Raw genomic sequence first — 14,866 nt, 5'->3', positions numbered from 1 at the left:
GCAATTAGTTTAGGCAGCCAAGGTACCAACTGGAATGCTATAGTGTTGTATGAAAAATATATTCCTACTATTCTAAAATAGTTTCTTAAGTGATTTGTTTTTTTCTGCTTCCCTATAGATTAAAGCAAAAAATTATGACAAAGTGGAAAAGGTGAGTCCTATCAATATATGTACTATATTTCTGTAGCAAGAATGAGTATCTCGTGATTGGGCTAAAGCAGATTGAAAAGAACTATAGCTGTCATTGAATATGCAACTCAAAAACACAGATAAGAAGTATCACTAAAGCCAATTTGTGTAATTAAAATTACTACCAAGCTGTAATTGGTGAAGTGCGCAGAGGAATTTCCCTGCATAATTCTCTCTAGTTCCCTTACATAGCACAGAGACGACAAGTAGTTTAATTTACTCTTTCTTACAAATCTCAATCATAATTACAAAGATTAATTTAATTCATACTGTATAGCTTTAAAAGTAGAAACCTAATTTCTGTTTCTGGAATCCTGATCACATCTTCTTGATGTATTAAACAGTTATTTCAGCGATGCCTTATGAAGGTTTTACACATTGATTTATGGAAATGTTACCTTTCCTATGTACGAGAAACCAAGGGGAAGCTACCTAGTTACAAGTAAGTTAACAGAGTTGCTCTGAATTATTCTAGTTATACGGTGGATTTCTTCTTGATTTTTGACTGGCGGGTGGGGGGGGACCTGGGTGGCAAACCTGCCTGGGGATCTTCAGTAGAGTGTTGGGGGGGATAATATATAATCTACATTATGAAAACATTTACTCTAAAGTTTCTTCAATTGAGCTTGCTGGATAAAACTGCTTCCTTAGTCTGGATCCATGTAAGAGGGTGGGACAAGAGTGGGGGAGTAGCTGGTGTATCCATGCCAGTTCCCTGCAGATGAGATTGGTGCTTGAGCCAACCTGAAACACACTTCTTCAGTCAGGATCTTTTGCTGTCCTTTCCCTTACTGTCCTGTTCAGAGTCTCCACAAAATTCAGCATTGGTTTTAGCTGAGGTACTGTATTTGACTAGCGATAGTAAATAGCTCAGTAATCAGAGAAGGTTTTGGAATGCATAAAAAGGCAGAAAAAACAAGTGTCCAAATTTGGGGATGTATCCTTTTTTCATCCCTTTTCAGTTGCTGCATTTTGCTTGTTTATAATCTTGTAGATGGTGTTTAATGCTTTTTCTTCTTGTTTGAGGTTTCAAGTAACATCAGTACCTTTCAGCATCTATAAACTGTTCCTCAACGTACCGTAATGTCTTTGTACTGTAACTGCCAAGATAACTACTGCATTAACAAGGGGGAAAAAGCAGATTTTTCTTAATTTTTACAAGACTGTTTTGAAACAATTAAAGCATCAGTGTGCCCCCTTCCCCCCATCTTTTTATCTAATTTAACTTTCTTCTATTTTTCCTGTTAATATGGTCAAGGAGGTAGTAAGGTACTGAAAGATGTCTGAGTAAAGGGAAGTGGGAGAGAGAAAAAGCTGTTTTCATTGAAACTTGACCAAGGAAATAATCTGTGAACATTTTAAATTTGGGGGAAAATACTTTGCATTTGGGGGGGGATAAGAAAACACGTGAAAGATTGTGGGCAGTTTCCAGACAGGGGAGCTACTCCTAATTGCCCCAGCCTTTTGGTGTTCCTGGAGAATTACAACAAGGTTAGGGGAATTCTGAGAAAAAAAACAGAAACATCTTCAGCTAAGAAGATGTAGAGAGCAGTTGTTTTCTGTCTTCTCAACTTCACATAGTATACGTGGATTTCTGCTTAAGGGGTGGGGTAGGGGGAGGATCAGGAACTGTTAGTATGCTAGGTTGCCACCAATAGATTTAAATAATTTTCTTAAAAAAGCCCCAACACTAAATGTAGAATTTAAAACTATCTGAATGCTAACTCGTACTCTCAGCTGTTGAATGATACTTTTCATACCTCAGTGTTTGGTTAGAATTTGCTGCATAAAAGAATACTCTTAAATAAAGAATTTTTAAAATACTAAATGCTTGCTCTATGGTCTTTGTGGTTTGTTTTTTTCCTCAGAGAAAAAATGGCTCAGGCATATGATTTTGCTCTGGATAAGATTGGCATGGAAATCATGTCATACCAGGTATGTTTTTTTATCAAAACACATTTTACTTCTAATTTTATAACAAGTACAACTAAACATTGGTTTCATTATATGTAATATTTTCTCTCGCATAGATCTGGGTGGATTACATCAATTTTTTGAAAGGCGTGTAAGTACCTTGAAAGAATTTTTTTAAGCTCAGTTAATGTAATGTTGATGTTCATAGCAGTTATGGTCTGTAATAGCTGACGTTAATCTCTCTCCCCACTATTTAGAGAAGCAGTAGGATCTTACGCAGAAAACCAGAGGATAACAGCTGTCCGTAGGGTTTACCAGCGTGGTTGCGTGAATCCAATGATAAACATAGAACAGCTCTGGAGAGATTATAACAAATATGAAGAGGTAATCAAGAACATGAAACTTGTTTGTGACATAAAGAAAGAATAATCGTATAACCAAGTATGGTGCTCAAACTGTATCCACTAAATAATTATGTATAAGAGATGACCAGCAATATAAACGCATTTTGCATGTGCAGCATGTACCAAGACCTGTGGCAAAACTCCACAGGTACTTGAGTAAATTTTTAAATTTATTTTAAAAGTCTTTCTATAGGATACATTTCAGATTCCCATTTCTCACTTGGCCCGGTGGACTTGCTAGTGAATTAGAAATTGGTGTCACCAAGGGTGGAGAATATTTAACGTAAGCTAGAGCAGATCAGCTGGCAATGAGGGCTTGCTTCCCCAAGGAGGCACTCCCCTCCTTTCAGCTGCAGTTGCACAGGGTGAGATGGTGTTCAGCTGTGATGGTTTGGACTGCCTTCACAGTGTTAACTTACATGGTCTCAAGTACATAGAAAATGCATCTCGCCATCCTTCCCCTGAAGCCATTACAGCATCAATTCAGGTGAGTCTGCTGCCACACTGTCTTCAGCAAGCGTAACCTCAGCTCATTGGCCTTGCAGGCTAATTTGTAGCTGCACCTCTGTAGCAGATTTGTAAACACATTGGGTGACAGCTTGTTAACCCACCCCAGTCAGCAGAGGTGAGAATGCAGGACTGAGGGTAGATGCCCTGGTGCTCAGCACCATCAGGTAGGAGCGCTCATACAGCCCTCTCTGTCCTGCCTCGCACAGCTGGGGCGCGGGTGCTGGCACGCTGTGGGTCAGCTGTGCGCTGAGCAGGAAGGAAGGGACAATTCCTCTTTGTTGCTAATTATGCAAGTTATAGGCTTGGTGACCTCTGACGTTAATAGAGCCACTGCGGGACTCGCTATGGGCACCTGCAGCCACGAGTGGAGTGTGTACTGTAACAGCTCATCAGCCCATTGGTATTCAGGGATAGCTTGCTGACCGCTAGGGAAAATACCCAATGGCGTCTTCTCCTGCGTAGAAAAATTCCCAATCCAACTTCCCTGTAAACCTCCTCTTGCGTTCCCACATAGCAAATGAAGGCTGTCACTGCTGGTTCCCACTGCATTCATTAATATGCAGGGAGACTGTCAAAATGATAGCTGAAACCTGCCCTGCGGCCGGGCGGCACCTGCTTCCCGCCGAGGCAGCTCTGGCTGACGCCTGTAACACCGACCCGTCCCTCGGGCTGCTCGGAGCTGCTGGAAGCCGAGGGCCAGCGCTCTGCTGGGACACAGGTTTCCCTGTGTCCTGCCCTGGCTAGGCCGGTCTGGAGGGACAGGGCTGCTGCGGGCCGGTGTCCTGGCACAAGGAGGGAAATGCTCCTCACCAGAAGGGCTCTTTGAGGGGGAAGCGGTGCCCCCCATCAGTAGCCCAGCCACACAGAGGGGGTGTGCAGGGCTCCGTAGGAAAGGTTACTGGCTATCTGCTGCAACTAAAATACTCTCAAGCTTCCCTTTAGCCTAGTCACTAGCCACCAGGTAGCAGTATCGGCCTGTCGGTCATCGGTATCTTTAATTAAACAAATGGTCAAAAGTGGTAACAGCCCTAGTGAGACAGAGAAGTGACCACCTTTGGCTCAGAAAGCTGCACAGCTGCAGCTCACAAGGCTGGCAGTGCGTCCCAGGAGAGCATTGCTGCGTTCTCAGCCCAGGCCTGGGTTAAATGGGGGCATAGGTGACTGTGTGCTAGCTGGCCCAGTTAGCTATCCCAGACAGAGCTTTGCACGAGTTCAGATGGTACCTTTGTTTCTGTAACGTGTCAGTACCTAGCTCGGGTGCCTGGAATAGGGCTGAAAGCTGCGCTCACCTGCCTGGAAGTCCTGGCAAGCCACGCCAGCGAAATTACCCGGACGCAGGTGTGAACAAAAGGGTGGTTGCTTCTCCTGCCATAAGCGTGGTTCTTTGAGATTTTGTTCATGCCTGGGACCCCATGGCTGGGTCTCTGTTGCTGATGTTGAGGTGTGGGTTGCGCCTGGGCGCCCAGCTGTCCCTCATCCCCTGCTGCTCTTCCTTAGCAGCACGGCATCGCCCTCTGCACCGGTGCATGGTCCTGGGGGGCTGGCACTCTCTGCAGTGACAGATCTCGAGTCTTGGCTGACAAAGGTACCCTATGGCAGGGTGTATGTTGAATATAATCTCTCTTAAAAGCTGTCGGTTACATCATGAGCAGAGAAGTCAGAGCTTTGAGCTTGGAGGTCAATCTCTGTTACTACTTGTCCAAGAAAACAGAGTTGCTCATACGCTGTCTCAGTCTGCGCCTGGTGAACAGCACGCGGCAGCAAGGCAGGGAGCTGGGACTCGGACTAGGGGCTGACCATGATTCAGAAGGAAAAATGCAAACCACAAATACATTCTTTCCACTTTCACCCAGCAGGTTTATGCAAAGTTTATTGTATTTTTGAAAGCTGGAAGTAATTAAAAATACACTGAAGTGTTTCAGGTCAGTTGGGTTTTAGTAGTGAGTTTATTCTCTGATAAATCAGTTCTTGCCCATACATTCATTAGGAGAAACGCAGTACCTTCCGAGATCAGTTTTTAAAATAACTGTCCTTCGTTGCTCACTTTTGCATCCACTTTTAAGTTTTTTTCTGGATCAAGTCAGATTCGATATTTCCAAAGTGAAATTGCACATTCCCAATTCCTTTTGTCACCCTTCTCCAGGGCATCAATATTCACTTAGCGAAGAAGATGATTGAAGACAGGAGTAGAGATTATATGAACGCGCGACGTGTAGCAAAGGTACAACCTTCTGTTGACTCTTCTTTCTTCTATTTAATTCTACAAACTAGCATTAAACTTGGTTTTATTTTCAAATAAAAATGTGCGTTAGAGTAAAAAGTTTGGGTATGGTAAAATATTTGTGTGGTTTTTATAAAGCGTAACCAAAGTGTTTAGTGTGTTTAAATATGCTGCTCACAAATGCTTCTGTTTCAGGAATACGAGACTGTGATGAAAGGTCTGGACCGCAATGCCCCCTCTGTCCCCCCCCAAAATACCCCCCAAGAGGCTCAGCAGGTAGACATGTGGAAGAAATACATCCAGTGGGAAAAGAGCAATCCTCTGCGTACAGAAGACCAAACTCTCATAACAAAAAGAGGTAAATAGGTACTGCGCTAGGGCATAAAGAATTGCATTTCTTCGCTCCGTGAATGACCTCCAGCATAAGTCACGACGTGGTTTAGTGTTCAGGGATCACGCTGGAGCAGAAGTTGATCAAGTTTCTTGAATTGTGTGGGTGGTTTTTTTAAACTACTTTTCCGTTTTTGCTCAAGCCAAGCTGAAAGTAGTACATGGATTGTGGGGGACAGCGCTGTAGTCATGTGCCACTCAGCTTTCATTGGAGGTCAGGAAACAAGTGGATCACAGCTGGGTTTTATGGCTGATGTTCTTGAATGAGTTCTGCTTCTTCCTCTGTAGGGGAGGCAGGTTTTAGTGGTTACGAGGCCACAACTTGAATCCTGTGTTCAGTTTTGGGCCCCTCACTGCAAGAGGGATGTAGAGTGCTGGAGCGTGTCCAGAGAAGGGCAATGGAGCTGGGAAGGGGTCTGGAGCACAAGTCTGATGAGGAGCAGCTGAGGGAACTGGGGTTGTGTAGTCTGAAGAAGAGGGGACTCAGGGGACCTTATTGCTCTCTACAACTGCTTGAAAGGAGGTTGTAGGCAAGTGGGGGTCAGTCTCTTCTCCCAGATAACAAGCGACAGGACAAGAGGAAACACCCACAAGTTGCACCAGGGGAGGCTTGGTGTGGATATTAGGAAAAATTTCCTCACTGAACAGGTTGGCAAGCACTGGAACAGGCTGCCCAGGGAGGTGATTGAATCACCATTCCTGGAGATATTTAAAAGATGTGTAGATGTGGCACTCGAGGGACATGGTTTAGTGGTGGACTTGGCAGTGCGAGGTTAACGGTTAGACTTGATGATCTGAAAGGTCTTTTCCAACCTAAATGATTCTATGATCCTATAAAATTCCTGGCAATAAAAAAGAACTGCAGTTGTGTTTGTTGTATTCAAAGCCAATTAGTGTTAATATTGTCTGATTTATTTGCTGGGGTTTGTATTTCATACTTCCGTCGTCCAAGATGGTACCATTTCTGCGCTAACAAGGAGTATTTCTTACGGTTTTTCCCCCCAGTTATGTTTGCCTATGAGCAATGCCTTTTGGTTCTGGGACATCACCCAGATATCTGGTATGAAGCTGCACAGTACCTCGAGCAATCTAGTAAACTGCTAGCTGAAAAAGGGGTAAGCACATCGCCGTGGGTTTCCTTTCTTATTTCATTACTTTGACATGGTGTACTGTTAATTTTCCTCAATTACTTAAGAACCAAGGAGGGGGGTGTGGAAAATATTTAACACCGTAAGTTGTAGCATGTTCAGAATTTTAAAATCGGGGCTGTTTTAAGAAATAAACACATTTGCATTTGAAATAAGAATTATGAAAAACTATTTTAGTGTTGGCTAATTTTAGGTCTGGGGGATGAGGGTTGGGGTTGGCCTGATTTTGTGATTCCTTAAGTACTGGGGAGGAGATTATCACTTTATTGGAGCACTGCATGGGAGTTCCCTGGGACTTTTCACACACAGAAAATATTCCATAGCTTGGCCTTCATTGTCACAGATGCTGAACAATTGTATTATCATACTTATTTTATAACAGGACATGAACAATGCTAAACTTTTCAGTGATGAGGCTGCTAATATTTATGAAAGAGCGATCAGCACTTTATTAAAGAAGAATATGCTTCTTTATTTTGCATATGCAGATTATGAAGAGGTGAGCAAAAATAGTGATGTACTGATGTTAAAACCCAAAGACATCTCCCATTAATAATGTCATTTATTTGAAACATACTGAATACACAGAATTTGGTAGAATTAATTTACTGATTCTTCTAGCCTTAACCTCTTTCAGTGTTTCTGAGACTGAGCTGACAAAATGAAGAGGAAAAGCCCGCTGTATGAGCTAAAAAATTTTTGAAAATCTGTTGTCTTCCCACTTAAATATTGACTATATTTTTCAAATTACTATGAAATTGAAAGGCTGATAGATTTACATTTACTGGAGCATCAGCCTCTTCACTTGAAATGGGGATAAAAAACACCTTTCCTAACTAATTCTTGGGGGGTTAATGTTTGCATTTGCACAGCTGTGACAGAAGATGGGAGGCATGCCCCATACTGCAGCTTTCTTGGGAATCTCTACCCAGGCTGCCACCTTACTGCAGAGCATCCACGAGTAATGCTTCAACAGTCGTTGGGTTTGCACGTGAACCATCAGGAATAAAGGCTGTCTCCCAATGATGAGATGAGGACTATGGGGTCCTCTGCAGGATTTATTTTGCCCACTTATAACATGGGAGAGTCCATGGAAGTCCAGGAAGATCCCAAGGACCACAGAAAAAAAAACCAAGCAAAAAACAAAAAACCCTTTGCCCTTAAAAAGAAAAGCCTTCCTTGGCTTTCAGTGCAGCCTCTTGTATCCCAAGTGTACTAGCTATTCAGACTTTTTTTTAGGGTTGCACAATACAACTTGGGAGGGCTGAGCTGGCAGGGAATGCAATGAATTAGTTGGAGAGCAAAGAAGCTGGTTTTCCAAGCTGTCTGCACATTACTTTTAGACAGAGGTAAACAGTCCTTTTATCTCAAACACCTACAGTGGCAGTTCTGCTGCGGTATTCCTAAATTAGAAAAAGACTTCAGAGACTCTTGAAAAGCATCATGTACATAAGCACTAGTGAGATATTAATGTGGGAAGTAAAGAAATGACTGCACAAGACGGAAAATGCACCTGAGTGTAGGGACTACCATACCTAGTGTTCAGCTGGGGAAAAAAGGAAACGGAAAAAATTGAGTGTTTTCTTCAGACTGATTTTTGCATTCTCACAGGTGATTTATAATAGTATTACCAAGCAGTCTGTATTTCCCTTTTATTTACTTAGAGTCGAATGAAGTATGAGAAAGTGCACAGCATATATAACCGGCTCCTGGCGATTGAAGACATTGATCCCACTCTGGTAAGATGATCCTTAGTATTGAGTTTTTCCACATCCCTATAGATAGTCTTGAGTACGCACAAAGAATGGGGAAGTACTTACAGGAGTTCGTTGGGTCACAAGGATGATTGAGCGGGTGGAGTACTGAGATGACAGAATTAGATTAAAATTTCAGCAAGGTTGATAATTATAGCCTTTAATCCACTTAGATACACTGTCACGTGCACTTTTCTCCTCTGTCTCGGAAAATCTCTTAGAACAAGCAATGAAGTTGCATTAAAGATTTCATGACACAGCTCGTAAGAACTGGTGTATGTTCTGTTGGCTCAACTACAATTTCACTTTCCTTCCCTTAACTCACGAAAAACATGCTGCTTTTGCCCATTATCTTCTCTACATAGAAATACACCATCCTGTGTACATAAAGTTTGCAAATAAATTTGTAATGCGCCATGTAAGTATCAAAGAGTATTGTGTACATCTCCTTAAGTTACATAGTAAACAACACTGTCTGTAGTGCCAGCTGTGGTGGTACTGAACAAATGGTGTGAGAAGTAACCTGCCTTCAAAAAGTTATTTAGTTTATAAATAGACATGAGAAGGAAAAAGAATGTCTGAGGTCTAAAATTAAACAACAGGTCAGTGTCAGAGGAAAGGTATCCATTTACTGACACTTTCAATTCATTGAAGACAGATCATAACTTCCCAAATATGCATTTTCTGAGAAACCGTGTACCGGTTCCTCCTGTTTGAGGAATGCTGTTATTTGTGATCTAATTCAGAGTGAAGGAAAGCTAAATCCCAAAGAAATGCAAATCACAAATTGGCCACTGAATTAAAGAGCACATTCATTATTTCCTTGATTGGGTATAAATATTTGCAGACAGGATAATTTGTATCTTGGATTGTGTAGTGTACAGTAAAATGCTTCGTCAGGCCTTTGGACTGTTCTTTAGCTTTGTGGATGTCTTCACTTTATGGGAAAGATACCATTTTTACAGTAAGCCTCTAGTTCTCTGAAGGCAGCAGCTTATGTAAATTACATTCATCTACTTACCTCCCCTTCCTTGAAAAATCTGTGTATTAACTGTTAGCATTTCAAGGGATCGGTCTTGGGTATATTCCATTTTTTTAAAAAAGTACGTAAAAAGCTTTGCCTCAGTATTTATAGCAAAACAACACAGAGGTACAACACAGTCTTTTTTCTATTGTGACTTACTAGCTGTGTTTTGTGAGTAAAGATTATTTCAGATATAGTAAAAAACTTTATTATATCCTAGTATTCTTTGTTAGTACTGATGATATATAAATATTAATATGCACCTTAGGTTTATATCCAATATATGAAGTTTGCAAGGCGAGCAGAAGGCATAAAATCTGGAAGAATGATATTTAAGAAAGCACGGGAGGATGCCCGGACCCGCCACCACGTCTATGTTACAGCAGCTTTAATGGAGTATTATTGTAGTAAGGTAATCATAGGTGTTCCGTTTGATACTAAGTGTCAGGAGGGTGTGTAGCTCACTGAAGCTAATAACATTTTTATTTTTTTTCTAATGTTTGCAGGATAAGTCTGTGGCCTTTAAGATTTTTGAGCTAGGGCTGAAAAAATATGGAGACATTCCAGAATATGTACTGGCATATATCGACTACCTTTCTCACCTTAATGGTAAGCTTTAAGCTTTGAGAGGTCTAATGCATCGGTCTGCCTCCTCAGCGAGTTTAGGTTCAGGCCAAGTTCTTTGTATTTTAGTTTTGAGTCTTCTTGAAGAGCAATGAAGCCTTTTCATGAAACTCAGCAATTAATTTGAAAACAAAACCTGCTTTTTTGTCCTTATTGAAGTTCCAGAAGTACAGTGACATTAGCTCCTGATTCTGCTGAATAGAGTGAGCTTTCCAAATTGTAACTCACTTGCATTGCAGCAGTTTTACAGCATCTGTTGCACAGTGGGAAGTACATTGAGGGGAAAAAAGGTCTATAGGAGGTTGAAATCAGCGTGAGGAGCGATGGATTAGTTGGTCTCTACTAGAATTAATTTAAACTCGCTCTCCTCAAATAGGTGAGATAAGAAAGGTATAAAAGCAACATGGGAGTCCCAGGGGAGCTGGTTTGCAATGCAGAGAGCAAGGCACAAGCACGGCACGGGGGGCTGAGGAGCCCTGGGCAGGGGCTGGCGGGACAGCGGCAGGTCGCTGTGTGGGATTCCCTGATGCAGGAGTCAGGAGCGATGTTGTGAGGTGCTGCGGGGAGCAGGGCCTGGCAGAGACCTTTGCGTCCAGCTGTCCTGGTCCATGTTCCGTTTAAACAATTAGGCAATTAGAGAAGAGGGGGAAGGAGCGCTTTGTCCCAGGCTGCTCTTCTGCCCAGTCCTCTCTGCCAGGTACCTATTAGATTTTCTGATTTCTTCAGGTATTTCTTAAAGCATTCCATACTCTAGCTCAGTATTTGTAGCAGAAGAACACAGAGGTGTAACACAATCTGGGGTTTATTACAAATTGCTAGTTTCATCGGCCAGCCTCCACGCGGGTGGTGGGAGCGCTGCGCTGCGGGATCTTCTGTCCCTCCCAGTGCAATCTGTAGGCACCAGGCATGTCAGTCTCTCCTGTCAGACCACAATAGGTGTGGGGGTTTTTTGCCCCAGGCTCTGAAAGTTTGAACAGATTTAGAGCTTTTTTTTCTCCTGTGAACAGGGATTTTTTTTTTGGCCTGTGAAAGTATATTTAACTTTGCAAGAAATTATTTTCACTCTATGTGAATATTTGCAATGCCTTTCCATAGACTGCCAACAGAAAAAAATATCTTAAAACTTGCGGGTGTGTTGCTCTGTCTTAGCAACCCAGCTGACTGAAAAAAAACCCCCGAGAAAATTGATCTCTGAACTCCTGTAAAAAAGACGTGGTAAAATGGACAGCGAGAGAGACAGGGCAGAAGGTAGCAGTTTTAAGAACAAACCCCCAAACCACTCCATTCCCCCAGCTGGTAATGTACAAAGGCTGACTGCTCACTGGGAACCAGGTCTAGTGATTTTGGGAGGACTTCTGAGAAATGTACAAGCGTATTTAAAAGGAAAGTAATGAATGGAAAGGCCAAATGTAAAATTACTGAGATATGCCTTTGTGATAATCAAAGAAAATGGACAAAAAAGAGAACCTGAAGAGATGCCAAGCAGTAGGTGTGCTGTTACAAAAGAACTTGTATTAGGATGGGTTTGTTGCTATCAACAAAAGTAAACTTTCAAATAACAAACTCACCGTAGGATTTAGCATCGGTGAAGTTTTAAGTAGGCGTTCAGATTTTTTTTCTACTTACTGAAATTCAAATCCAGGTATCAGAATGTCAGCTGTACATTTAATTCAATGTAAACATTTCTTTGAATGGACATGATTTTAAGTTGTCTTTAATATATTTTACTCAGTGTGATTTTTCTTTTTTTCTTTCTATTTTTAAAGAGGACAATAATACAAGAGTTTTGTTTGAACGTGTTTTAACTTCAGGGAGCCTTCCACCTGAGAAATCTGGGTACGTCTGCAAAAGCAGTTTCACTACACTAAAAAAGATACATAACCCCTTGCAACTACAAACACCCCAAAGAAATTAGAAAAATGAACAGCAGGACAAAATTAGGTACATATGTTCCTTCCCCTCTTCATGTTGTCTAAAACAGTAACAACCGTGGCAGGTTTGTGAAAGTCCCCATCCCACCTGCAGTGAAGTTTGTTAATTTATTGCCTTTAAAACCTCACTGACACAGGACTGTTGGGGATGGAGTGCAGAACCCTCCTGCACAGTGAGGATTCCGTGGTGTGAGCAGGTGGCGTGGCTAATGATGTGTATCGCTCACCAGACGTGTGTGTTGGGTAGATGGGAGGGGGAGCTGAGACCATCTTTAGGAGCGTTATGTTAGAGAAGGCGACTCAGGAATTTATTAAGGAGAATGCCGAACAGCTCCCAGCCAACTGAAAATAAAATAGGGAAAGAACCAGAAAAAGCTTGCTTTAACCACTCACCGCCACAATTTCATTACTACTTTTAAAATTTATTTTGCTGAAAAAACGCTTGTCAAACCCTCAGCAGTCCAAGTGTTCACCATTATTATTCTGGTAGACATAGGCATCAAAACTGAGAAATCAAACATCACAGTGCTGTGCACGTTCATTCTGCACTTTAATTCTGATGCTTTGTGAGAAGTATTTTTATGTCCATTTTAAAAGTGAGAAAAAGCAAGAATTTAAAAGCTGAATCTTCCTCGAAGGTGAACTCCAGAGCTAAAGTGAAGGTTGAATCAAGTCCAGAAATACAGTCAGATGTTGCTTAAGTTATGTAGGAGATTTTCCACATAGAAATAAGCAGTAACTCTGTATATTTGGAGCAATGTAAAATTCTGGAAGTGCTGCCTGTTGTGTTACAGCGTATTGCTCTTGCCTGCTAGATTTTGGTAGTCTGTGCCAAGGAACCAAATCATATGAAAAGTCCTTCACATATCAGGATCAGAGTGAGATTCTGTGTAGCGAGATGAGTAAAGTTTATTTGTGCATCTTACATCGATGATAAAAACTTACCTCGAGTGCTGAAGTCATTTACACCTTTCTAATCCCTTCCTTTCCATAACAAAGGCCTTTACAATTCACTAGATTGAAAGCTTCTACAGAAATACATAAGGCACTGGGAAGGTAATGCATGTTATAGATGCATCTAAAGTAAATAATAGAAGTGGTCATGTGTTCCCAGATCACCTCCTTCAATCTCTCCTCTCATCTGTTTTTTAATTGGGTCATGGTCAGTAATTCAGTCTCCTTCAGCAACTCTCTATTTATCTGTTCTTTTATAGGGAGATCTGGGCTCGGTTTTTAGCTTTTGAAAGTAACATTGGTGATCTAGCTAGTATACTGAAAGTTGAAAAACGGAGGTTTACAGCATTCAAGGAAGAATATGAGGGTAAAGAAACAGCTCTGCTGGTAGACAGGTATAAGTTCATGGATTTGTACCCTTGCTCTGCTAGCGAACTGAAGGCCCTTGGTTATAAGGTAAGTGGGTAAGAGCGCTTCATTTTACTGTTATTCTTTTCAGTCCTAGCAAACTGAAGCAGTATCTTGTTTAGCACTTGCTTTACGCTTTTTTCCCTTGATAGAAAAGAGGTAGAGCAGGCCTGGGATGCCTCCTCCTTGTCCTGCTGGCCAGCAGAGTGCCGGGCACCGTGGGCCAAGGGCAGAAAGGAGCCAGGAACACGACTAACAGATGCAGCTTCTGTGTTCATATTTACCCCTCATCTTCCCGTGGAAAGGGTGATGCGTTAATGCCGTCGCCACTCCGCTACAGGCCTCCGACTTAAACCTGAGCCCCTTCAAAAACCAAAATTCTTTTGGAAGCTTGTAGAATCAGCTCATCTGTATGAAACGCTGCGGGCTGCCCTTCCACTCCAGCCGGCAAAACTCCGCTCGCTTCATTGAGAACTGTATCAGAACAAGCATGCTGCAGTCCCAGTGACTGCTGCAAGTGGCTGAGGAAAATTATCCGTAGGGATCAGTGGCTGCCTGCTTTTTTTTCAGTCGTTTATTATGGCTACAGTGCTTTAGTGCTGCTATTTGGAATTTTAAGTCTAGGCCAGGGACCCGTATCTGGTGGTCTTCCGTCAGGTTTCTGACCACATGTATTTTAACTTCTATTTTAGTCATGTGGAAGGCCGTAACACTTCGGAAACCATTAGAATAGAATCAAATAATGATTTTTTTATTATTTAAAAACAAACAAACAAACAAACATGGTGTAAAATAGGCTGCTAGAGAAGCAGAAGCAGCTCTGTTGTTAGAGGAACTGCTGTTTCCCATTTGTATGAACAGGAAGAGAGCCTTCAGTTCCGATCTCAAAAATAGGGCCTCAGCTGCCGTTTATTTCTTACACAGAAAAGTAATTTTGGAAAAATACAGAAGTCATTAAAGTTAGCAAAGCAGCCGAATTGTTGGTCTTCACACACTTGTAAAATGATCAGATAGGTGGAAATAAGAGTCATGCTGAGCCACTGAATACTCTTAATGCAGTCAGGACAAAGTTACCTTGAAGCTCCAGGTGTGCTGCCAGGAACACATCTTGATAAACGCCCACGAGTTGGTGCGTACCTAAGGTGATTTAGCCCTCAGGCTGATTTCTGTTGCTTATAATGTGCCAAAACATAATCCTGTTTGAACTGATGCTTTGCACACCTGCTGACTGCCTTATGCTTTATTTCTTTTCCAGCTAAAGCAATCTAGGGAATGAAATGAGGGAGAAATCATAGTTGTGAAGGCCTAGTGGTCTGCACCTGTTCGCCTAAATCTTTTTAACCCAAAAAAAGGACCTACTCAAAAATGACAAACATGGTCCCATTCAGTAACAAA

The 14,866-nt window shown here is 41.9% G+C and overlaps 1 protein-coding gene across 5 annotated transcripts in view; it reads left to right on the top strand.

The window, feature by feature from the left end:
* CSTF3 (cleavage stimulation factor subunit 3) overlaps positions 1-14,866 on the top strand; it is a 50,761-nt gene that overhangs the window by 33,131 nt on the left and 2,764 nt on the right. For all 5 annotated transcript variants that reach the window (XM_080405850.1, XM_080405848.1, XM_080405849.1 and 2 more), the window contains 14 exons: positions 119-151; positions 534-631; positions 2,058-2,124; positions 2,220-2,254; positions 2,361-2,487; positions 5,161-5,238; positions 5,434-5,596; positions 6,634-6,743; positions 7,159-7,275; positions 8,441-8,515; positions 9,823-9,966; positions 10,061-10,163; positions 11,945-12,014; positions 13,324-13,519. In XM_080405850.1, the coding sequence (XP_080261976.1) occupies positions 552-631; positions 2,058-2,124; positions 2,220-2,254; positions 2,361-2,487; positions 5,161-5,238; positions 5,434-5,596; positions 6,634-6,743; positions 7,159-7,275; positions 8,441-8,515; positions 9,823-9,966; positions 10,061-10,163; positions 11,945-12,014; positions 13,324-13,519 (1,365 nt within the window). In that variant the 5' untranslated portion in view covers positions 119-151; positions 534-551. The remainder of the gene's footprint in view (positions 1-118; positions 152-533; positions 632-2,057; positions 2,125-2,219; positions 2,255-2,360; positions 2,488-5,160; positions 5,239-5,433; positions 5,597-6,633; positions 6,744-7,158; positions 7,276-8,440; positions 8,516-9,822; positions 9,967-10,060; positions 10,164-11,944; positions 12,015-13,323; positions 13,520-14,866) is intronic.

The sequence above is a fragment of the Falco punctatus genome (assembly GCF_963210335.1).
Source record: "Falco punctatus genome assembly, chromosome: 10".
Lineage (NCBI taxonomy): Eukaryota > Metazoa > Chordata > Aves > Falconiformes > Falconidae > Falco > Falco punctatus.
Note: the sequence above shows the minus strand (reverse complement) of the source record. Positions and strands in the feature narration are given on the sequence as shown.